The sequence below is a fragment of the Homalodisca vitripennis genome, chromosome 4 (assembly GCF_021130785.1).
Source record: "Homalodisca vitripennis isolate AUS2020 chromosome 4, UT_GWSS_2.1, whole genome shotgun sequence".
Classification (NCBI taxonomy): domain Eukaryota; kingdom Metazoa; phylum Arthropoda; class Insecta; order Hemiptera; family Cicadellidae; genus Homalodisca; species Homalodisca vitripennis.
This window is the reverse complement of record NC_060210.1, coordinates 167,915,544-167,941,823: the sequence shown is the minus strand read 5'-3', so window position 1 is coordinate 167,941,823 and position 26,280 is coordinate 167,915,544. Positions and strand designations below refer to the sequence as shown.

Here is a 26,280-nt window from a genome sequence, read left to right as displayed (position 1 = left end):
GTATTTTATAACGATTACTCTGCATTTAACAAGGTGAAAATTTGCAAGTATGTTTTATTAAAATTTTTGTTGCATGATACAAAATGTAATTTAAATAAATTTATGACATGAAATAGTTTTGTATTAATTAACATCAAATCAAATCAATTTTTTATTGCCAGGACATTATCACATGTATAGCAATAGTCAAGATATTTTAAAATTAATATATAAAATTTAAAACTTTCATTTCGCCTCAAACCACATTCAAACATACAGATTTTCAGCCACTCCACATTCATCCAGCTAATATTCCCATTTCCAGCGCCGGCAGTCAGTTTGCTAATTGTGCGGTCACCCAGTCGAATGCCATAAACTCGTCAGCACTATAAAATGCTTGCGACACTAAAAAGCGCCTTAAACGAGTTTTTAACACCTTAGGCGTTGGGGCATTTCTTAACTGATCTGACAACTTGTTGATGAACCGAATACCTGCTTGGGAGGGCAAGTGTTCGTAAACCCCCGTCCTGTGTCTTCCAGTTCGGTAGGCATCTCTGCCTCTTGTCTCATGCTCGTGTATGTCACGGCCCCGGGTTAATGCACATTTGGACAAACAAAATGAGCTTGTCTCAAGAATGTAGAGACAAGGCAGAGTCAACAGTTGCAACGTTTTGAAGGCTTCTTTGCACGATTCCCGGAATTTCATTTTTGCATATATTTCTTTACTAACACAATGCTTTGTCTGAGGGTTATTTTTGACGATGGAAGGATTGTGAAGGAAACAGGATTTTTCCGGACATTTGCCATCGTTCAGTGAAACAAGAAATCAGTAACACTACGTTTCGAAATTCGCAGATGTCCGGAAAAATCCTGTTTCCTTCATAACACAATGCAACAAGTATTTCAAAATTTGGAGATATTCCTATTTAAAATTGCAAATCCTTCTTGGACGATCTCGCTTTTGCTGGCCGTTCCCCACCCATTTCCCACAACTGCTGACTTTGTTTACAGGTCTCAGGGCTATACTCAAATACATATGTATCATATCCAGGGACTACTTGACTAACCCAATCTCAGCCTTCGCTTTGGATGCATCTTGAGATACATAGAAGTTCTACTTACTTACACAAAAATGTATTATAAGACGTATATTTCTGTTTTTAAGAAACTATGAATGAATGTGTTCTTGTAGATTAAAAATAAAAGGTTATATTTTACATTTAAATTTGCATTGTATTTTTGTTATAAAACAATACAGTTACAGAATACCAACATTACAAATGAAGCTATAGAGTATAATGAGTAAAGAATGTAGGAAATTATGAACAAGTATCTTCAGTTTGTCCAAGTAATTAAGTCTTCCTAAAAGAGTAAATTATGAACTGGAGTTGAAAAAATGGAACTTGTTGTTTCCATTAGCAAAATTAATGTCCCGGAGGCAGAGAGCTCCGGAGGTGACTTGGCCTTTTAAACCCCTTTGAGTATGCCAACAGTAATTTCAAATGTAAATAAGAATCTAACAACAATTTGAAGTTTAATCTATCCGCTTCAGTTATTGTGTTTCATATTTTCTCGCTAATATGTTTTCTTGAAGTATTGCACCGTTTTAAGGTGCTTGTATGCAAGATAAAACATTACTTATGAAACCATCAACGCCTGCCTGTATGTCCCAGTTTGTAATGCACAGTTTGTAAATGTAATCTGTATAATAAATCGATCTATGACTTTGTTTAATTTAACTTGATAGTTAAATATTTGTATAACAAATTCGATTGGTGTTGACGGTTATCTCACAGCTGAATCAGCTTTCAGTTCTCAGAATTGGATAAAAACGTAAGGATATATACTGTCTGTACTGACTCGTGTGATCAAAAGTAGCAATATTGATTAGGGGAAAACTCACGTGACATTGACAAACTAGACAGACAAGAACGTCTGTCAGAGAAGTTTCTTCTATCCTGGTGACATAACAATATTTGTGGGATCTTGTAAAATACGAGTAAATCAGAGGTAACATTTGAAATAATATATCTTTCATTCATCGACCAAAAACTCCAAAATCAAAAAACAGACATCACATTTATTATTAATACGCAAGTACACTTGCCCATGTTAGTAATATTTCCCTCAACAAGATGGATGACTTCTAGATGACCTTCGAAAGATATAAAAAGAGGTGGTTTCTAAAAAGAAATATCACTTGAGAAGATTTGTTACGGAAGTAACAACATCCGTGTAATGTAATCTTGTGAAGTTTCGAAATGCCAATATAGTATAATAAGTTTTATAGGAGTTGGACGCATTTTGGACCCAGGGGAGCATTTGATGTCAAAGTGGAGACACAACATACACAAGTGAAGTTCACAATCCCCTCCTTTCACCCTCCTTCAACACAAACAAAATTATTATTGTTTATTTTTTCTGTTCCTACATAACATATCGAGTACTAATACATAACTTCCGATCATTGAAACATTTTATAATACTGGCAAAATGATAAAGACACATACTTATTTGAATATCTTCTAACGTTTTTATTAAGTGGAGAGCGCATTCAATGCAGTTTAATATATCACGCATAATGTTGAGATTCTAGGTAATGTATTTAAAAATCAGAAAATTACGAAATTTAAGTTTAGACTCTTGAAATGTAACAGTGTTTGGGAAAATTACCAATAAATGGAATTGGATTATTCATCATGTGGCTACAAATAAGGGAGAAAAAATTAAATAACTTTGATTGGCTGCGATCAAGTATATTAGCTGACAAGCAACCCTGAGTCAATACTTATGTTTCAAAACAATTATCGTATTGTAATCATCACGTGTTGCTTACCTTGCTTTTTCTTTGTTATATCATTAAAAAAGGTATTTGCATAAAAATGTTTTAAAGTGTAGTTGTTTATAATAGGTATTAGAAGAAAATTATATAAAAATATGAATTTTTGTAACGATTTATTTGTTTCCAAAATATACAGGAAGTTCCAAAATAAACATTCAAGAAACATTTTGTTTTGTATTCCTACATATTTGTCAACACCATAAATAGATTTCAAAAGGAAAAAGTTAGAGGAAATCACATTTAACAAATACTACAGAAAAAAGGAGAAAAATATAATTCACTACTGTACGATTCAAGAACGGATATCACGAAAACTTACATTATTGTAATCTTACCTTCTAAAGAGATCTGAGCACGAAAGTATTACCTGTAAAAAACATTCGAATTAGTTAAGAATATAACGCTTGGCCTAACTGCTAGTTGGACTCATTGTTAAGTACAAGCTATATTTCAAACATATATATTACCATGTAGATTTTTATTTTTTTAGTTCCATATTCAAGATGAGATATTTAAATAGTATATCTACATAGGTTTTTTATAGATAATAATGGATTTACTGGATTGTAATGCCGTAATTATCTTAACGTATAATAGAATAAGCTTAAATAATATGCATAAAAATATTCTTTGTTATCCATACTACGTAAAGCTGCACATTTATGAGCGCCAGAAATACTTACTTGACTGCAATGTGCACCCGACCGTACTCAGGCTCGCTATTGGGTTTCTGTAATGATGAGGTAACAATCGGAGAATGTGCTGATAGATGGAGTCACTGACCCTAACTAGTCATATTTACACTTATACGTGTTGTTTCTAAATTAAAGTTACCATTAAATTTATTTAATACCGATAGCAAACAACTTGTATGCCGTAATAGACATTGTAATGTTTTTAAATCATTACTAAGTTACTATCATTATCTTTAAACAAAACTAATTTTGTACTATATCGGTTATAGTGAAGGTTTTGTTTGCATATAAGTAAAAAAAGATATAATGGCTATTTGACCCCAAAATTTGTAAATCCAATCCTGTGCCCCCAAAATTACCTGTGCCAGATTTTCTTTAAACCTGAAGTAATACGGGAATGGTGTGAGACAGGATTAGAGTTTAGTACTAAAATAGTTAGTGTAGCAATATTATATTGTTTGTTATATATTTAAATATACATGTTGTCATGCGTAGAAGATTTCTTTCATGTAAGAAACATTTCTAAAGACGTCGTAGTCGGTCATACTTGTTCAAGAAAGTTATAGAAAGTATAGTCATGAACCTTATCCATATTATAACTACACAAAACTATACGTCTGCACAGTGTACAGTGCACAAGTTTGTGACAACTAAGTACTTTTAATAAAACGTTTTTTAAATATACCTTGTCAGTAATTATTAATTTTATACAATTAACGTAAAATACTAGGCGTTGTATAGTGTAACAAGAAAATAATTTGTGCAGTAACAAGATATGCGTTCTATCTGTATGTATTTACCAACGAACTATACTACTGGAACGCGCACTGCCCATAAGCCACATGTTGTGTTTTCCGGTCGCACACAGCTGTGCGTTACTGGTGTATCCATGGATTTGCAGGCGCTTAAAGTGGGCAAGAACTCACTGAGTTCTGTACTCCATACCAATGATGCTGATCTTAGAACACATTAACTTTTTATTGATTTTAAATCTAAGGGTAAATTAAGTAGATCAAGTGATGATGTACGGTATTAAAAATTGTAAAATATTCTTATTTGCTCTAGTTATCTCAAACAAATGCGACCACTTCTAAGTTGACGAATTCACTGAAAGCCACGAGTTATTTTTAATTAAAACTGTGACTAAACTATTATTTTAAATAATATCTCATCACATCCAAAAAACAGAAAACTTTTGACATTATAAGAAATCCAACTTAGAAATAAAGCAAAAATTGGTCAAAATAATTTTATTTTCTAACACGTAGATTAAGTGTGTCATGTTTGTAAATTTTATGTAGTTTACTTTGAAATAAAATACTGTGAATAAAAAGTTGTTTTTTTTTCATCTGGGAAATATTTTAATGCCTGTAATCTTTGTTTCCGACTTTGTAAGAAAAATAAAAGTCAAAATCTCAGTTATTTTAATATTGTACAAAAGTCCGTTTTTTTTAACTAAAAATAAAAATCCACGGTGAAAAGCAGCTACTAACATTTGTAATAATAAATTGTAGTATCTAACAATTGTATTAAGTATAGAAGGCGTTTTAAAGTGATGTTAGATCATTACTATAATGCCTGCCATATGGGCGGAGTTAGTTCTTGCCCATTTCCAGCGCCTGCAGACTCGGAACGCAGCCCAGGATTTCGGCTCGGTTTCTCCGGCCCAGAGCGCGTTCCATTATTATAATTCGATGGTATTTACATTAAATAAGTTTGAGAACATTGAGGTTATGTAACCAATGCCGTGTACGAACTGTAGTAGTCACACATTACAAACTTGAATGGACAGAACCCCATTGTTTAGACCACGCAGATTACATTGTTGAAGACAGAGAATGGAAGATAAGACAGAGACAAAGGCTTGGTCTGTCTCTCGGCACAAGGAAATGTTGAAGTTGTCTCCGTCAAGTTTGTAATCAACGACGTCTATTTACAACATTAATGTTGTTTACAACATTAATGACGAGTAAAAAACTACTTCTCTCTGGAAGTAAACGTCGTGCTCTTGTAAATAAATGTAAACTATAAACCTGCTGTACATTACAGATTACTGTACTGCTGTACAGATTCCAGCGAAGTATTCAACGTAAGGACGAATGGAGCGGGTTTTGCCAAAACGTAGGGGAAAATGTTAAATCCACAAATTAAGATTAAGATTTTAATTGACCTTAAGTAGTTTTAAAATATTTTTAGTTTAATGTTAGAATGATGTTTTACACAAAATGCTAATTGATTTACAGTAAATCAAAATACTTTGCAGTAGCACTTAACTACGTCAGATAGTAGGGTAGTAGGCAGTAGGAGTTGACAGATTTTGTATTGCAGTAGTTATTTTCCGGTGAAACGTACCAGGATCGACAGTCTGTGTCACATAGTGAAGCCATATGAATAGATTTGCTTGAATTCAAAGTTGAATATACATAACTATACATTTAATTTACCGCTATCTCTCTCGTCATAGTTTGTCTTATCGAATCTTCAAGTACAACTCGACATTTTACACTCGATAGTAATACTTTATATACTAGATTTAATTAAATTGCACTTCCTCGTATAATTTGCATTTTTAAATGCCCCCTACAATTGGCGTGCTATTATTCTTATCTAAGTAATATGCTTACTTTCGCAGAGCGTATTTGAGCCTCGGTCCTCTCTCTTAACAGTACTGTACTTAAACGAATGCTAAACCAATAAAACAGTAAAAAAATATTGATTGATATAAAATAGTATTTAGATCGACTCAGGGTACAGCATAGAATTTATATTTATGATATATAAAAATAAGTGCTATTATTGTAATCTTGAATGAAGTGCAACGAAACAGTGTATAAAATTAAAAAAAAATCATTCTGCTCAACTTTGAAGCGGTGGATTTTCTTTAACACTCTATTGAATGCAGTATGGCCAGTAATAACGACATAGTCCTTTGAGTAAGAACGTCCTAGTACATAAAAATATTTTAAGCATAAAACATTTAAATTTAACATATTATACACATATTTTAATACAATATTAATTATAATTGCAATTAAGGAATATGCAAAATATATGGTTGTATCTGTATACAATTTATGTACAAATCAAGACGTCTCACAATCTAGATCGACAAATAGGAACCATAGTGGATTTTTGTTATGTTAAACCCATACATTTTATACGCCGGTCGCCATTTAATCCAATTTTATCAAACAAAACTTTGAGCGACATGTTCTCCCAAGACTTTTTCAACAAGAAACAGTCATACGCAAGTTGTATCATGAAAGATTGGAAACAGACTGCAACATTGGCCCGATACTCACAGAAGCACAACACTTTGTATTATTCGCGCTGTTTAAAGAGTTGTTCAAATAAATATCAAGATAAATAATTGGGTGTTCAATTATCCCCTGTTTTACTATTAAATCGTAAATCGTAAGTTTTATTTTCTTTTCTTTCAAATTTGAAAATATTACCTTTTATGCATCATATAGGAGTATTCATGTCTTTGTATTTGTTATGTATTTTCAAATATGTGATATTTAATTTATAATCTTTAATAAATAGTGTTTGTTTGGTAAATAAATTAACTTTATTTATTGGCTATTGCACTTTAATAAATTAGAATGTGTTATTTACATGACGAATATATTTCTAAATAAAAAAATCTATTCTAAAAATATAATAAAATAATGTTATTATTATTTCTTTTCACTAAAATAAGAATAAGTTGATCCAAAAACAGATACAATACTTATAATAAGTGTAAAGTAGCATTTAGAAGCATAGAAACAAAGGTCACGTTACTAAATCACAATGTTAGCAGCGCTATACAGGGGACCGGCTGCGTATGTGAATAGGACGGGGTATCTCACGGGTTAAACTCAGTTTTGCTGTTACAATTATGCAAGGACAAACATTGCAAGTAGGTAGCAGGAGTGCACTTGGAAAAGTCGTGATTTTCTCATGGGCAACTGTATGTAGTCTGTTCACGTGTGTCCAATGCCCGAAATCTTTACATATATGCACCGGACGGAAAAACATATAATATAGTATACACTAGCATCCAACGTATAATGATATTTAGACTCTGAGTATTATAAAGAGTAATTAATTTATGTTGATACTTTAAATTTTTAGAATGAATGTTAATGATTTGTATTATTTCTGTTTCGTTTAGAGATATCACATTAGATTATATTTAATATTCTAATATTCACACACACACACACACACACACACACACACACACACACACACACACACACACACACACACACACGTTTTTAAGTTTCTTACAAATTTGCTTTTTAATGATCATTGACAGTTATTTAAGGACATCAAGGTTAGTGAAGCCGTGTATAAAGGCCAGTAAGTAATAAAAAATAATTAATTACTTTGGATCTCTTGCTACCCACCTTGGAAAAGGAAAAGAGTAAAAATTAATAATAAATTATAAGGAAAGTAATGGCGGTTGTTAGCCGACAGAGATAATATTTGTTTTAATCAGCAATCAGTTTCAACAGTCAATTTAAATCCTTTCAAACTTTACAACCTCAATAAGAATTTCTAATTACGGTTCAATCAAGATGAGAGTTTCAAATAGTATTGCGTCTGCAGAAAGTAGGTTAGTTTATATTTGCTGTTCGAACGAAACCCTGAGGATTCAGTGAAATACAAATACAATAACGTATGTTATTGTAATAGTAGAGCAGTCGGAGTATGTTAAGTTTTATACGGATGCATAATATTCAACAAACATTAAAAAGCGACAAGGTAAATTGGCCAACAGTTGTACAATTCTTAGTGACATAAATGCGTCAGAAATAAAAATAAATGGTTTTTACTTTTCACAAATTGCTGATTTGAAGTTGGATGCTTTTTCTTACTAATGCTGGCGTCATTAAAAAGTATGTTTCTTCAAAATCCCGGCCAACAAACTGGGGCAATACTAAATAAGTCTGTCAAGCTAATGCACAGGAAGTGATGAGGGTTTATTGATAGTTTTGAGGGGTTGTAATTTAAACACTCGTTAAAAGGTTCATTTGTTTTACTGTACACTAATACAATAATATCCGGAGCTATTCAATAATTTCGAGGATCATTTACATTTACAAGCTGACCATACATTGTTACAATATTAACACATTAATTCATTCAGTAACTGTATTAATTTTGCGATAAGGCTGTCTTATGAACAAAAAGTAAAATCACAGTTTCATTTGTTTATATACGTTGTTTTACGTTCACTCTGATTAATTGGTGATTTATAAAATTAAACAGCCAAAGAAACTTTTAACAGTAGTTTAAAGTTAATATGAGTTTTCAGAACATCAAAAAACCGTGTTGACTGATTATCGGTGAAAAGAGAACGACGCGAGGGAGAGAAGAAAGGAGTAACGTACCGTACTGCAGTATTAAATTATAACCTTACGAGGGGAGCTTTTACTGAATAAAGCAGATGGTAGGTAGAGATCACTAAGAAAGTATTATAATCCGGTATATTGCATCCTTTTCCGCCTTCATAAGTCTTTGTTAGGTTCTCTTTACAAGATTGGAAAACGACAATTAATTATTTGTAGTTTTGTACTTTTTTCTAGTAAAGATACACATTATACGGTTGAAATATAAATTTTATAAAACTAGATGACTATTTTCTGTAATTTTAAATGGAAATTGTTTTTGGATTTACTAACGTTTAATTTTGGATCTTGTATAAAATATTTTAGTTGCATCTTTTAAATATATCTTACTAATTCTTATTTCTTATTAATAAAAATAGAAGCACATTGTTGAGAATTCCTCCATGTGTATAAGTAAGAAAAGACATGTGAACACGTTTTGTAGTTTTAGTTTAATACTTTCTGTTTAAATGTATACTTTTGTTGTAGAAGTTGTAATAAAATTGATCTTTAACATGTTTATGTATATTGCTTATATTATGTATACAGAGTGTTCCACGAAGAGGTTTAAACGTTTGATTTTATATTATTTGCCCATTTATGCACTGGGCATTTTCAAACTCTACAAAAGTAATAAAGTAGGGATTAAAAATATTCTGTGAAAATTAACGCTTCCTAACAATTGTAGAAACAAAATGGTGACATAATGAAAACTTGACCACTTTGCTTCCAATAAAAATTAATTTCTTGGATTACCTGATATGATTACTGCGTTGCAGTTTTAAAGAACAGCTGTTTATAACGCTCATTGTTGTAAACAGCTGTTTGATTTAAGAATATTGCTTGTGCTATACACACATAACCTAACCTCCTCCATTACAGTTTTATTGATATTGAAGTTCGAGAAATGGCTTTTAATGTCGAACAAAAAGTTAAGTGTTGTGCATGGGCTATTTCTTTTAGCATCATTATAGAAGCAATTAGACACTTTCAGGTTGCCTAACCAGGAGTTGAACCACCTAGCAAACCAACAATAATAAAATACGCGATTTCAATATTGCATTATGATTTGAAAACTTCGTTATGTTTTAAGTAAAGGCACAACTTTGCTTTTACCCGTGTGTTCAATCCAAAAAATATACAAACCATGATAATATTGAAAAACAAATTCTTATGTTCTTAATTTGAATTTATAGCCAAATACTTTAGATTTAAATTAAAACTATCAATAGGCTTAATTACAAAGCTAATATCTGTGAGCGCGTGATGCTGTTCCAGGTCCAAGTGTCAAGTGTAGTGCGGACCGCTCCATTAACAGATTAATGTTGACCGGGGCCGTGAGCTGTGAACTCCCTAGGGCCTTTATATTCCCTTGAGTACTTTGTGAGCGCTCATAGTCTCATATTATTATTACTATAAAGCTAATATCTGTGAGTGCGTGATGCTGTTCCAGGTCCAGTTTCAAGTGTAGTGCGGACCGCTCCATTAACAGATTAATGTTGACCGGGGCCGTGAGCTGTGAACTCCCTAGGGCCTTTATATTCCCTTGGGTGCTTTGTGAGCGCTCATAGTCTCATATTATTATTACTATATAGCTAATATCTGTGAGTACGTGATGCTGTTCCAGGTCCAGTTTCAAGTGTAGTGCGGACCGCTCCATTAGCAGATTAATGTTGACCGGGGCCGTGAGCTGTGAACTCCCTAGGGCCTTTATATTCCTTGGGTGCTTTGTGAGCGCTCATAGTCTCATATTATTATTACTATAAAGCTAATATCTGTGAGTACGTGATGCTGTTCCAGGTCCAGTTTCAAGTGTAGTGCGGACCGCTCCATTAACAGATTAATGTTGACCGGGGCCGTGAGCTGTGAACTCCCTAGGGCCTTTATATTCCCTTGGGTGCTTTGTGAGCGCTCATAGTCTCATATTATTATTACTATAAAGCTAATATCTGTGAGTACGTGATGCTGTTCCAGGTCCAGTTTCAAGTGTAGTGCGGACCGCTCCATTAACAGAATAAGAATAGAGAATTAAGAATAAGAATACGTTTATTTTCTCCTTTTCTCAAAAGAACACATACATTAACAGTTTAAGTATAGAATACAAAAAACAACACTTGCCAGGCTGCCTCCTAAACAAAATAAACTTTTACACTTATATAATGCTTAGCAGCTAAAAAAAATAAAATAAATAAAGAGTAAAAATTTAAGTATCTAAACTAACATTTTAAAACATAATAAATTTTTCGAGACAATTAACTAAGGAGAAAATAAATAGGGCCCCTAAGGTTTGAAAACCTGTTTTGGGGTTTCCATCATAATATTAAACAAAATAACTAAGAGAAAATCCATAGCGGCAACTAAAATTGTAACAACGTTGTTTCCCTAACATTACTAAAAAATCATATGAATTATAACCACACCACTACTACATATAAAAACAAGAGATGTGTGCTTAGTTGTTAAAAAGAAAATTTTTATATAGAAATTAAAAACTATTCTGCTATAGTAAAATGTACTTATAACATAACGTTACAAGATATACCACTTAAAAACTAACTTAAATTGCTACTGTTAAATACCCTTAGCGGTTTTATTTTAATTGTCAAAAACAGATCTTCAATGTTTTTATAATTATATAGCCATTTTTTGTTTCCTTCAAAACTTATTTAAACCTTCTATCTGCCTAATGGTTTTCGGTAATTTGTTAAACAATTTTGGACCTATATAGTTATATGATTTGACATAAAATGTTGTTTTAGGCTTAGATATTTGGAATTCATTAGCATTTCGTAATCTTTGCTTAAAAATGTTTAAGTTTCTTTAAGTTCCTATTCCCGATAAAAAAGTTTTTTAATACTGCAAAAACGTACAAATGTCGCAAAGGAAGAATTTTTAAGTTTACAAAACAAGGGTGAGAAGGTTCTCTAATACTTTTTTCGAGATTAATCTAACAAAATGCTTCTGAATTACAATTAAAGAGTTTAGGGAAGTTTTATAAGTTCCACCCCAACAAACAAATCCATACTGCAGTCTACTTTGAACTAATGAAAAATATAAAGAGCGCAAAGTTTGCAAGGGACACATGTTTCGTAGAAAAGTAAAACAGCCTAACACCTGATATTAATTTTGCCTTTAAATTTAATATATGTTTTTTTTCCAGTTTAGCGCATTATCTAATGTAACACCTAAATATTTTTATTTCATTTTTCTCCTCTATTTCTGAACATTCAGAACACGAGCTGCTACTTACTAAACAACTTAAACAGTTATAGGTTAGCCTTATCTTCGGAGAGTCCTTCCTTTTAAGTGAAAAATTCATGTAATTAGTTTTTTCGGTACTTAACACAAGATTATTTTTTGAAAACCACCACTTTATACATTTTAAATCAAGATTCATTTGGCTTTCGATATTATTTAATGTGCTACTTGAATAAAAAAAGGCAGTATCATCCGCAAATGCTGTAACTTGTCCTTTAAAATTTGCTGTGCATAAATCATTTATATATATTATAAAGAGAATTGACCCAAGAACAGAGCCTTGTGGTACCCCATATACAATTTTGCCCATGCTACTTAAAACTCCATCAATTCTAACACACTGTTTTCTATCTGTCAAATAACTTTTTAAACCAATCATAAGCAACTCCACGTACACCACAATTATACAACTTTTTTAAAAGAATGTTGTGATCAACAGTGTCAAATGCTTTTTTTATATCTAAAAAAAGTGCACTAACAAATAAATTATTGTTAATCCCCTCTGTGACTGAGCTTACGAGTTTTAGTAACGCGTTTTCCGTACTCTTCCCACTTCTAAAACCAAATTGGTTAATACTAAAAAACTTTGTTTTCTCTAAGAACTTCAATAGTTTTTCTTTCATAATTTTCTCTATTATTTTTGAAAAAGGTAGAAATTAAGGATATTGGTCTGAACTGACTACAAAGTAATGTTGAACCTTTCTTATGAATTGGTATAACAACCGGCTTGCTTTAATTTTGACGGAAAAACTCCCGTAGAAAAACTAAGATTAATTATATAAGTAAAAACATTAACAATTGTATGAGAAATGTTTTTAAGCAAAAAAGAATAGATTCCATCAATTCCAGGAGATTTTCCATTTTGTAATGAATTAATTGCTTGTAGTACATCTTCTCTTAAAACTGGCCCTATCATAATAGAACATTTCTCTTGATAAAAATTAAATACATTCTTATATGCACTATTTTCAAAGCTGACTGGTTTTGGTTGCCTATCTATAACTTCATCTACTACAGATAAAAAATATTTGTTAAACTCATTAGCAACTTCTTCTGGCTTAGTAATAACTTCATTATTTACACTTAAACAAAAAGGCTTGTTTGTGCGCTTTTCTTGGCCAGTAACCTCACCAACTATTTTCCATGTTGCCTTACTATTACCCTTACTGCTTTCAAAACTTATTACTATAATACTCGCGCTTAACAAGTTCTATATCTGTTTTTAATTTGTTTTCGGTATCTAATATAATAATTTTTAAATGGATCGTTTACCGGTCTATTCCTTGTTTTTTTTATAAAGCTTCATTTCGTTTTTTTTTTTTATTCTTTTACATATATTATCATTTATCCATGGTTTGAGTTTAGTAAATTTCGAACTAACCGCTACCTCTTTTTTTACATTGTTTAATATACTGTAAAAGTTTACCTTCAAACAAGTCGTAGGCAGCAGAAGCATCCTGCTGATTGTAAACAGGAGCCCAGTCAGTGTCACCTAGCAGACCGATCAGCCGGTCATAGTCAAGGCGGGTCACAGTGCACTGGTCCCCCAGCTCACTGCTCGCACACACTCCACCACAACTCAACCTCACAGCCGTCATGTAGTGATCGGTGATCTGTCTCCTGATTACTATAGCTTCTACACTAGTCATGTCTTTACATTCTACTCTGGCAAAAACATGATCAATACATGTCCGTGTCTTGTCTGTTTCGCGTGTAACTTCATGTATAAGAGGACTCAAGTCCGCAACTGGCCATTAATGCTTTGTAGCTATCAATATCGTTATCTACTTTAAAAAGATCTAAATTCATGTCACCAATAATTAAAAGATTTTTTGACTCTGTTTCTTTACAAGAATTGAGTAAATATCGTCTTAATTCGTAAACAAAATTTGTAATACTATATTCATGTAATCTGTAAACTGCAATTTAAAAACATATTCTAAATCATATATTCTTAATCTAACTTTCAAAATGTCTGCTGACTGAAATTTAATTCTTTCATAATGAAAGCTATTAAAAAAATTGCTTTTGAAAAATATAGCAACACCACCAGATCTGTAGCTCTCATTTGAGTGTACTATTAAATCATAGTTAGATATTTGATAAAAATCTGATTCATCTATACCTATCCAAATTTCAGTTAAAATAAATGATTTCTGGTAACTTTTTCCAAGAAGAATTTCCGCTATAAAATTCATCAAAATTTTTTCGCATACTACGAATATTTTGCTGAATAATACTTACACTATTTTTCCCTCCTACATTGTCAGTAAAATAACTCTCATTTAGGTTGAAATTCTGCATTTTAAACTAAAAGAAAAAGGAAAAACTGTGTGTACCGTAAATTAGTTAATTAAATTTCATACAATGTAAATTTCGCAACCTAATCAGCCAGTATTATATAATATTATTTACATCCAATGTTCCGGAACTAAATTACTGGGCGGAGTAACTACCTAATTGGCACGCGTATGAATTTTTTTCTTCTAACCCTTTGTAGCAGCCCAACTACGTAACCGATAAGACCTCGCGCGCTTTGTCCGTAAGTAAAATTTATCTTTTCGTATTAATTAAATTAGCCCTTTGATGCCAAAACGAATAAAATGAATGTAACGTAAAGTAAAGATGTGAATAGTAAAGTAACTTACCCTTGAAGATCTTTTATTTGCTTGATTGAGATAGATAAAGGTTGTGGCGTCGTCCTTATGGCGACTAGCACGTTGTTATAAATAGTAATTTGTATCATTAAATGGCTAATACCGTCGCGAATTTTGTTTTTAGGCGAGTTTTTACGTAGCTGATGTATCTCACGTGTTGTTTGAATAGATGGCTACCATTTCCGAACTTCTACTCCTCTTCTAGAAATAACCGTTCTTAGACTACAGCTTCAATGTCTCGTGCCAAGACGCCGACACCCGGGTTGTGAGTCTACCTATTGCGAAGGGAAGTGAATTATTATTGTTTTGTAAAGTAAAACTTCGTATGCATAATTCAATAGAAACATTGGATATTTTAGGCTCACCTAGAAGATATACTTTTTAGTTATTATAGTCTAATTGGCAGCAACGTGGCAGTACATAACTGTACCGTAAATTAGTTAATTAAATTTCATTACAATGTAAATTTCGCAACCTAATCAGCCAGTATAATATAATATTATTTTTACATCCAATGTTCCGGAACTAAATTATTGGGCGGAAGTAACTACCTAATTGGCACGCGTATGAATTTTTTCTTCTAACCCTTTGTAGCAGCCCAACTACGTAACCGATCAGACCTCGCGCGCTTTGTCCGTAAGTAAAATTTATCTTTTCGTATTATTAAATTAGCCCTTTGATGCCAAACGTATAAAATGAATGTAACGTAAAGTAAATATGTGAATAGTAAAGTAACTTACCCTTGAAGATCTTTTATTTGCTTGATGGAGATAGATAAAGGTTGTGGCGTCGTCCTTATGGCGACGAGCACGTTGTTATAAATAGTAATTTGTATCATTAAATGGCTAATACCGTCGCGAATTTGTTTTAGGCGAGTTTACGTAGCTGATGTATCTCACGTGTTGTTTTGAATAGATGGCTACCACTTCCCAACTTTTACTCCTCTTCTAGATATAACCGTTCTTAGACTACAGCTTCAATGTCTCGTGCCAAGACGCCGACACCCGGGTTGTGAGTCTACCTATTGCGAAGGGAAGTGAAATATTATTGTTTTGTAAAATAAAACGTCGTACGCATAATTCAATAGAACATTGGATATTTTAGGCCCACCTAGAAGATATACTTTTTAGTTATTATATTCTAATTGGCAGCAACATAACTTTTCCTTTACCATCTAAAAGTGGTGCTTTTAAGTTTTCGTAATTAAACTGAACTTATAAGTAAACTTTATATTTCTAGTATTTATTTACTACGACCTCAGAAGTCACCACCCCCATGTGTTATCGTCATACGGTATACAATTTTGTTGCGCGACTCTGCTATTGATGTGCCTACTCTGCCATCAACTGGGTGAAACTGAGGGAAAAACGCCACAATGCCTGCCATTAAAATAGAATATTTGTCTAAAGATGAGTTGGTATTTGAACTGATATCTAGAGGTATTAAATTAAATAGTGACAGTACAGTAAATGAACTCAGAAAGTCCTTAAGACAGTGTTTGAGAAACAATATTTTACCTACTCCTAGTAGCCTATTAAAAATAGACCACAATCAGGAAGTAAAACTTCTCAGTGAAAAAGTGATATTATTAGAACATGGGTGCAGTGAATTGAACAGTGCTAGTTCACCTTTAGAAATCACCAAATTCCAAGAAAAGTGTAAACATTTAATAAACCGTTTATTTTTTGACAACCAGCTAGAACTAAGTTCTGTACATAGTGAAACTTTATCAGCTTTAAAGTGTAGGCTAGTAAATGTTGAACAACAGTTAGCTAAAAACTTGCTACCTACAGTGAACCTAGAACAGCTTAAAGTGTTAGAAGCCAATTTAATGAATCATTAGAACAAGATGAGTTATGGAACAGGCAGTGAAAGAACAAATAGGCCCTATTTCTGTACAACCACCAAACAATATCACAGCCTACTGCCAGTACCCCTACTTTTCCTATAATGCCTATTTATAATGCAAACAATGATTGTATTAGTCAACCTATATCTGGTTTAAATATGTTTAATAAGTTAAACAACCCTGTAGAACATTATTTACAAAATTTTACAGTAACAAATGGTTTAGTAGTACCTGAGCTAATAAACTTTTTGAAAACTTTGTTAAAACTAAAATGTGAAACTAGCCTATCAGAAAATGAAATTTTAGCATTGTTACCATGTTATGCAAAAGGTCCACTTGTAGCCAAAATAATACAGTGTAAGTCTGTCATGCCAAATGTCAACTATCTACACAGGGAATTAATTAGTGCTTTTATCCCTGTAGGCCTATTGAAAGACTGAGACTAGATTTAGTTTATAGGCCACAAAGGTTTGATGAGCCACTGTATGAATACATCTATGACATCAAAGAGCTCAGTCAAGTTTTATTGTGTAACATAAGTGAACAGGACTTGGTAACTTGTATAAATAGAGGTATTAAGCCTACAGATAGAAATAAATTAATTTTTGAAAACAATCCCATTTTGTTTTACAGATTTGGAAAATGTGTGTATAGCTAGTAACAATATAACCTTTAATGATAACTTAAGGGACAATTTAAGTAAGACATTTGTTAACAAACATGTATCCACCACATGTTGAACTTAGAAAAAGTAGGCCTACTGTCAAAAACCCAAAGTTATGTTTCAATTGTAATAGGCCTGGTCGCTTAGCAAAAAATTGTTTTAGGAATCCAAAAAACTAGTTGATAGGGGAGTGATATTACACACAACACCTAAAAATATCCCTCCCCGGTTTCATAAGTTTAAGAATAATAATTTTATAAATAGTAATACAGTAAGGAAAGAAAAAACACTATTTTATGATAGTCTATGGTAAGGTAATTAAAAAAATTGGAGTAAATTAAACTATAGAAAACCTAATTTAAGACTAAATGTTAGACAGTGTAACAATATGCCTTAATTGAAGCTATAGTGGGTAAAAATGTAAAAACAAACTGCTTATTAGATACTGGTGCTACAAGAGATATAATTAGTAAAGAATTTTATGATAGCCTATTGTTGAATAAAAATGTTTCTAAATTAATGAAGTCAGATGATAGAATGTTTGCTGCAAATAACACTGAAATAAAATGTTTTGGTTACTGTTATGCTAATGATAAAAAATTTCTAAATTTTGTTGGAAAGTAAAATTTATTGTATTGGATAATTTAAAATGGGACATTGTATTGGGGAAACCCATTTATATCTAATAGCAAATTAATTTTAAAATCTTGATGGAGATTCATGTTATTTTAAATTCAATTGTAATGAGAAAAATAACTATTGTCAGACAAACAGCCTTTTGAACATGAAGTAAACAGCATTGATGTAAAAATAGGGTGCACTAGAGCTGAGGCTGAGATACAAAAACCTTATAGGGGATTTTCCAAATGTTTTTACTCCAAAATTAGGAGAGGCTCTAGATTTGGAAGTGAGATTAGTTCTTAAATGACCCCACACCTGTAAATATTAGGCCTTATTTTATGAGCCCTCCTACTGTAAATAAAGATGAAAACAATAATACAGGATTGGTTGGGACCAAGGAATAATTGAACCCAGTACTTCAGCTACTCCAGTCCAGCCTTTTTAACCAAAAAGGACAGACTTGTAGTCAATTATACCGAATTAAATAAAAAAGTTACAGAAAAAAATTGATTTTCCCATTAGTGATTTAAATAAGTATTATCAACATCTTAGTGGAGCCAAATATTTTTCAATAATAGATTTAAGAAAACGTTTTTTTGCAATGTCCATTATCACCTGATAGTCAAGATCTTACCTCATTTAGCACTATATTTGGTAAATATAAATTTAAACGAGTACCCTTTGGTTTACATGTTGGTAGTGCTGTAATTGTCCGCCTATCTGGATAAAGTCCTAGACAATATAAAATTTTAAATATGTGATAAATTTTGTGATGATATCTTAGTGTACAGTAAAGACCTTGATTCGCATTTAGTACATGTCAGAGAGATTGTAAATAGACTAAGCAAACATGGCTTAACGGCCAAACCTAGAGAAAGCAAAGTTTTGTTTTGAGGAAATCTCCTTTTTGGGGAACTTAATAAAAAATAATACAGTAACTATAGATCCCGAGCGAACAAGGAGTATAAGAGAATTTATGCCGCCTAAGAACGCCAAACAAATTTCACAGTTTTTAGGTATGACTAATTTCTTTTCAAAATTTATAAATAATTATGCCGATTTATGTAATCCTTTAAATCGTTTAAGAAGGAAAAAAACGCTAAATTTGTTTGGACAAGTGAATGTCAAGATTCGTTTTGTAAAGTTAAAAGAAGCTATATTGAATCCTCCTGTACTCCAGTTAGCCGATTTTTCAAAGCAATTTATAGTAATGACAGATGCTAGTGGAATAGCCGCAGGTGGTTGTTTGTTACAGGAAAACGACCAAAATGAATTAATGCCAATAGCCTATTACTCTAGGAAATTTACTGATGCCGAATTAAAATATACTGTTTATGAAAAAGAAGCTTTGGGTGCACTAATTTGCATAGAAAAATGGCACGAATTTTTTAGAAGTAAGAACCTTTAAATTAATAACTAGATAACCAAGCTTTATCCTATGTCCTCAATCACAAAAGGAAGGTAGGAAGACTTGCCCGTGGATCGAGAGGATTTTGAATTTGCCATTTGAGGTGGAATTTAAAAGTTCCACCGATAATGCGCTGGCAGACGCCCTTTCACGTATGTTTGAGGGCGAGTCGACGGAAACAGCTGATCCGAGCCCCAGTGGACTGCCGGAACGTTCCAGACCAGGATAAAAATAGATTATCGATTTCCTTCTGCCATTCAAACTCCTCCCGAAGGCAAACATGTAAACGAACATCTAATATAAAGCCTAAAATGCAGATAAATAATAAGTGCAATAACAAGGATAATTTGTGGTTGTTAATTAATGATTTGCCATTAGCGTTTAAAGATTTAGAAAAATATCAACTTCAAGATAAAGAAACTCAGCGAATCATTCAATCTGTTAAAAGCAATAGTAACAATTTATGTTATTTTATAAAAAACAATTTACTGATGTACAAAAGGAATGTAAAAAGTAAGAGTAAGATATTTTTGCCTGTACAGTTAATTGATTTAGTATATGAATTCTTCCACAGTTCTTTAATAGGAGGTCATTTAGGCATTGCTAGAACGCAAAGAAAAATTAATCAGTATTTTTATAGACCTGATTTAGACGAAATTATAAAGGCAAAAGTCAAAGAATGTAATGTTTGTAAATGAGTAAAGTGTGCCAAAGAAAATATGAAGGCGAATTAGTATCTGTGCCATTTAAGAACAATATGGATTGTTTATTCATAGATCTTTTTAGGTCCCTTAGTGAGAACTAGAAACAGCAATGTATATTTACTTGTAGTTGTAGATGGCCGCCAGTAAATTTCTATGGCTAATCCCTTTGAGGGAATGTAAGAGTGCTGAAATATGTAATAAATTAGACCGCATAATTTTTAACAACTTTTCTGTACCTAAAATATAGTGTCAGACAATGCCGCATATTTTACATCACTGTATTTTAAGAAGTTCTTATTTAAGAATTTTATTGAACACCGTAGACTAGCGCCTTACAGGGCTAATGGAAATCAATCAGAAAGGCATATTAGAAACATATCTACATTATTACGTAGTTTCTATCACAACTGTCATAGTAATTGGGGATAATGACCTAGGCTATATACAATTGAGTTTAAACACCGCCCATAATGAAAGCACAGGTTTTTGCTGCCTTTGATTTAATGTTTAATCATTCCTGTAATAATGCTTTATCTAATTTATGGAAGCTAAATGATCTAATTGGTGAGAATTTGTCCAAGGAAACTGTTGTAAACAATTTTAACGGGAGCTGTGGTGAATGTAAAAAGGAGTATAGCACATAACAGTAATAGACAAAAGTACTCAGAGCAAAATGTAAAACATCCCTTTAAGTTGCATTCCTTAGTATGGATTAGAACCCACTATTTAAGCAATAAGGTAGAAAAGTTTTGTGCAAAATTAGCACCAAAATTATGTAGGAATTTATAGAATTTTATATTTTTTAAGCCATGTAACTTGTATTGTACAACACACTGAAAATGTTTTGAATGTAAAAAAGGTTCATATTGTAGATTTTAAAATTAAATTAAGACCTGTTCTGTATAAAAAAAAAAAAAAAAAAAAATTTGTAGCATCCCTAGCTTAATGAACCGCTTGCTGCCAAAATTTAAAAGATAAGATAAAATCCAGGAAGTTAACTGTTTGGTGAATTTTTAACGAATGTGTCAATGGAAATAAATATAGAAAAAGAATTTGTAAATAGACTTAGTATAAAGAAATGAGACAAAGTTTGATCCTGACTGTTTTGTAATGAGGGAATCAAATATGAAAAATTGTCTGTGTTTTGTATGTATGCCGAAATGTTGAATTTTGAATTTTGTAGATATATTTGAAGTGTTAAAATTCATGTAGATGTAAGATGTATAGGATGTTGTATGTAAATATATATATTAAGAGTGATGCAGTATTAATACGAAATGTGAGACTTAGCTTCTCGTGAGGGGGACGTTTCATTCCAAAGCATTCGATCCATATTGGTAACTTGTCCGCAAGTCTCAGTGGTATTTAATGGCACAACACTATACACAAAACACTGGTTTGAATGCAAAAAAGAAGTATGAATGTGGCGCCTATATAACAAAACACTACACTACACTTGTTTACGATTTAATCGCCTTAAATGCCCTTATTCTTGCAACGACCCGCAAATTCTAAAACGCTACAACGTGGCAATGCATGAAAATAGTTTGCCTAAATTGATTTTCTATTTTTGGTCCCTAAGCGAGCAGTCATAGAACTGCATTGGCATGCGATCTAGCGGATTTCATAGGAAACTTTTGAAACCCGCGCTATCGTATTGTTATGGTTGAATTTGAATTTATGTAATGAATAAAAGGTTGAATTAAGTTTGTTATTTAGAATGTGTTTAAAGTAAAGCGACTAATTAGGTTGCGAAATCAAAACAGGGGGGATATTCTGTACCGTAAATTAGTTAATTAAATTTCATACAATGTAAATTTCGCAACCTAATCAGCCAGTATTATATAATATTATTTTTACATCCAATGTTTCCCGGAACTAAATTACTGGGCGGAGTAACTACCTAATTGGGCACGCGTATGAATTTTTTTCTTCTAACCCTTTGTAGCAGCCCAACTACGTAACCGATAAGACCTCGCGCGCTTTGTCCGTAAGTAAAATTTATCTTTTCGTATTATTTAAATTAGCCCTTTGATGCCAAACGTATAAAATGAATGTAACGTAAAGTAAAGATGTGAATAGTAAAGTAACTTACCCTTGAAGATCTTTTATTTGCTTGATTGAGATAGATAAAGGTTGTGGCGTCGTCCTTATGGCGACTAGCACGTTGTTATAAATAGTAATTTTGTATCATTAAATGGCTAATACCGTCGCGAATTTGTTTTAGGCGAGTTTACGTAGCTGATGTATCTCACGTGTTGTTTGAATAGATGGCTACCATTTCCGAACTTCTACTCCTCTTCTAGAAATAAACCGTTCTTAGACTACAGCTTCAATGTCTCGTGCCAAGACGCCGACACCCGGGTTGTGAGTCTACCTATTGCGAAGGGAAGTGAATTATTATTGTTTTGTAAAGTAAAACTTCGTATGCATAATTCAATAGAACATTGGATATTTTTAGGCTCACCTAGAAGATATACTTTTTAGTTATTATAGTCTAATTGGCAGCAACGTGGCAGTACATAACTTTTCATTTACCATCTAAAAGTGGTGCTTTTAAGTTTTCGTAATTAAACTGAACTTATAAGTAAACTTTGTATTTCTAGTATTTATTACTACGACCTCAGAAGTCACCACCCCCATGTGTTATCGTCATACGGTACAACTGTGTCAAATGTATATTGTGTATTATCTAAAAATTTACTTTTTCTTATTAATAAAATTGTTACATTATAAAGTTTTACTTTAAAACCAGTTCGAGAAAGAAAAAAATGCTTAAATCTACAACTTATCAAGGTCAGCCTGGGTTTTAATTTGAATTACAGCAGATCCTTCTTCCTTACGCAGAAGGATGTTGCCGTTGCGCAGCCAGATGTACTTGTAGCCGCGGTCCCTCTTGAGCATCCTCGCCTTGGCCAGCAGCTTCCTCCTCATCGGTGACAGAGACTCGTTCAAGTACACGGGAACGTCCGACGGTCTGTCAAGACTAAGGTGACGAGTGGAAAAGTCCTTCTTCCTCTCACGTCTCTTCTGCAGGAGCGCCTCCCTGTCCAGACGACGGACGAACTTCACGATGATACCTCGTGGTCCTCTATAACCGCTGTCTTTCTGGCCCAATCTGTGGCAAGTGTCTATCATCTCCTCGCTGACATCCATGCCCAGTGCGCGACCAACGTCCTTGACAATATCCAGAACATTTTTCATTTTTTTCTTCGGGAATTCCTGGATCTCCAGACAGTTCCTCCGCGAGTACTGCTCCATGTCATCCACTCTGATTTCCAGTTCATCAACCTTTTTCTTTAAGTTACCATTCTCCAACTCCAAATCGACAACTCTCTTCGAAAACTCCTCTATTTTCTGTAAAGCGCTTTGAAGTGACTGAGCGTTTTCCTCAAGTTTGACATGTAGAGCCTCATAAGAAGTGTTTGAAGTCTTGCTTGGTTGCTTTTTGGTCCTCTCGGATGTCATTAAGCACCTTCATCACGTCCTCAAGTGTAAGTTTGCCATCCTGCACACTCGTCTCCAACCTCATGCTTTTCCTGCGTTTCGTTGTTGCAAGAGTTACACCTCCACACTGAGTTCAGCTCCTCCAAGCAATCTACATCCGCCTGACTCATGTTCACACACCTAGCGTGAAAAACTCGACTGACAATCAGCACATACGAGTTTTAACTGACTTCTCTTAATAGCACTCAAACAAACTTTACATGAAGCCATTTTCAAAACAAAGAAAAGAAGAAAGTTTTCAAAACTAAGTAATTAAATTAAAGTATTAGCAATTCGGCACTAGCAATCAAGCTTATACAAGTAAGCACACATGCAGTATAGCTACGGAACGGGAACACTGATAAGAGAGCTTAGCCGCGATACGTCCGCTCCGCTTGGACTCCGACTCATTATGGTGATTAATGTTGACCGGGGGCCGTGAGCTGTGAACTCCCTAGGGCCTTTATATTCCCTTGGGTGCTTTGTGAGCGCTCATAGTCTCATATTATTATTACTATAAAGCTAATATCTGTGAGTGCGTGATGCTGTTCCAGGTCCAGTTTCAAGTGTAGTGCGGACCGCTCCATTAACAGATTAATGTTGACCGGGGCCGTGAGCTGTGAACTCCCTAGGGCCTTTATATTCCCTTGGGTGCTTTGTGAGCGCTCATAGTCTCATATTATTATTACTATATAGCTAATATCTGTGAGTGCGTGATGCTGTTCCAGGTCCAGTTTCAAGTGTAGTGCGGACCGCTCCATTAACAAATTAATGTTGACCGGGGCCGTGAGCTGAGAACTCCCTAGGGCCTTTATATTCCCTTGGGTACTTTGTGAGCGCTTACTCTAATAGTGTGCTTGAAATATTAGATTGCTACAGTTATAAACACAAATTGTACATTTGATACGTTTGTAAAAGTCAACAGTACATTAATGTGTAGAAAGTATTTTGAAAGTAAACATTAAGATAAATTTAGAAGTTGAACATTTGATAACATAATATTTAAGACATTATTTACAAAGTACATTAGCAATATTTTGTCTTTGATTTTGTTTTTCTAAGACTAATAATACGAATTTTCAGGAAACTTAATAGAGGAAGCGTTTTGTGTATAGGCCTATGAAAGTTTTAAACTGTTATACTTAAAATACTGTAGTATTAAAAAAATACAATTTTTGACTTGATAACAATATTTTATTTTTGTTGTTTTCGCGTTATTAGCATTGTTTGGGCAGTATGTTTTTATTTTATTTCATTATTATGTATTATCAGAACGTGATATATTAATTACTAAACATTTTAAAACGGCACTGCATATAAAATTAAAAATATATAGTTTGATTAGTTTTAATAATACAAAAACATAATATTGTTGTTTATGTAGATTCTTACATCTTCAGATCTGTGATCTGATCTCTTAGAGCTTAAATTGTAGTAGTATGTCAAGTCTCTTCCTCGACGGTGAATTTGCTATTCTACGAATCTAAAAACCTAAAGGTATATAAAGTAGACTTTCTGACTTAGAGTTAGACTTTACTTTCTCAGGTAGACAGGTAACATAAAACATAGTTGTAGTAGTAGTACAACGTGCAAATTAAGAAAGAATTCCATGCTTTAATTACTTTACAAATACACAATTCAACATTTATCCTTTTACACATTTCACCTAAACACGTTTAAAGGTTTTAACCCCGGTCCGTGAAGTTAAAGCAAAGTCTCAGGCCGGTAGTTGCCGTAGTACTATGAAACTATTCTATATTTTATTCGTAGTATTAGAGGTTTTTCATATGCGAAACGATAACCGCATAGCATTTATACCGGGTGTCCCACGAAGAGGTTAAGAAGTTTGATTTTATTATTACTTGCCCATTTATATGCACCGAACATTTTCAAACTATCACAATACATTCATAAATAGGTTTTTAAAATATTCTGTACAAGTTTCAGCTCCCTGACAATATAGTGACATAAAAAATCTACAATTACAGTCCACAATTATTCGAACTGTAATCCATCCACAGCGACACACTGATAACAGCGCTTAACAAATGAATCGTAAGCTCTTACAAAGAAATTCTGCGGTGTCCGGAGAAGTTCTTCTTCAATTGATTGTTTTAATTCCTCATCATTATTGAAGCTACGATTATAAACTTGTTTCTTTAAGTAACCCCATAGAAAGAAATCGCACACAGTTAAATCTGGGGATCGGGTTGGCCAATCTAAAAAAATCATTTCCACGACCAATCCAACGGCCATGAAGGTTGTCATTTAGTAATCGCTTGACAGGATTTGCGAAATGAGGAGCAGCACCATCTTGGTGGAAGATTGCTTGATCTATTTCTGGAACCGTAAAATGAGGGCAAGACTTGTTCATTTAAAACCTATTCATACCTACTCACAGTCATTGTACTCCCACTCAGTAGGGTGACACAGTTTGTTCGTCGTATGTTTGTTTGTCGTTCTATCTGTCAATACTAAAATGAACTATAGAATAAATATGTTGCATTAGACCTGGACAAAGACAGGTGTTATGTTTGATGTGGCTACACCTACCTTGTGTAACATAGGATAGTTCAATTTAAAATTTAATGAAAGTGTGCAGTTTTAATCGCAAAACATTAACTTTTTATATCCTCTGTTTTTAAAATCACTAACAGGTGAATAAGTTGTCAATAGAATCAATATGGCTTCTATAAACCTACAAAGTATACAGATTCATTTAATCTGCCTGTTCTG

The 26,280-nt window shown here is 33.0% G+C and overlaps 1 protein-coding gene across 1 annotated transcript; it reads right to left on the bottom strand.

Annotated features, from left to right (window-relative positions):
* Positions 1–22,839: 22,839 nt before the first annotated feature.
* On the bottom strand, positions 22,840–23,526 carry LOC124361284. The gene has a single exon (XM_046815332.1). The coding sequence runs from the start codon at positions 23,524–23,526 to the stop codon at positions 22,840–22,842; it is 687 nt and encodes a 228-aa protein (XP_046671288.1).
* Between the last annotated feature and the right edge of the window lie 2,754 nt (positions 23,527–26,280).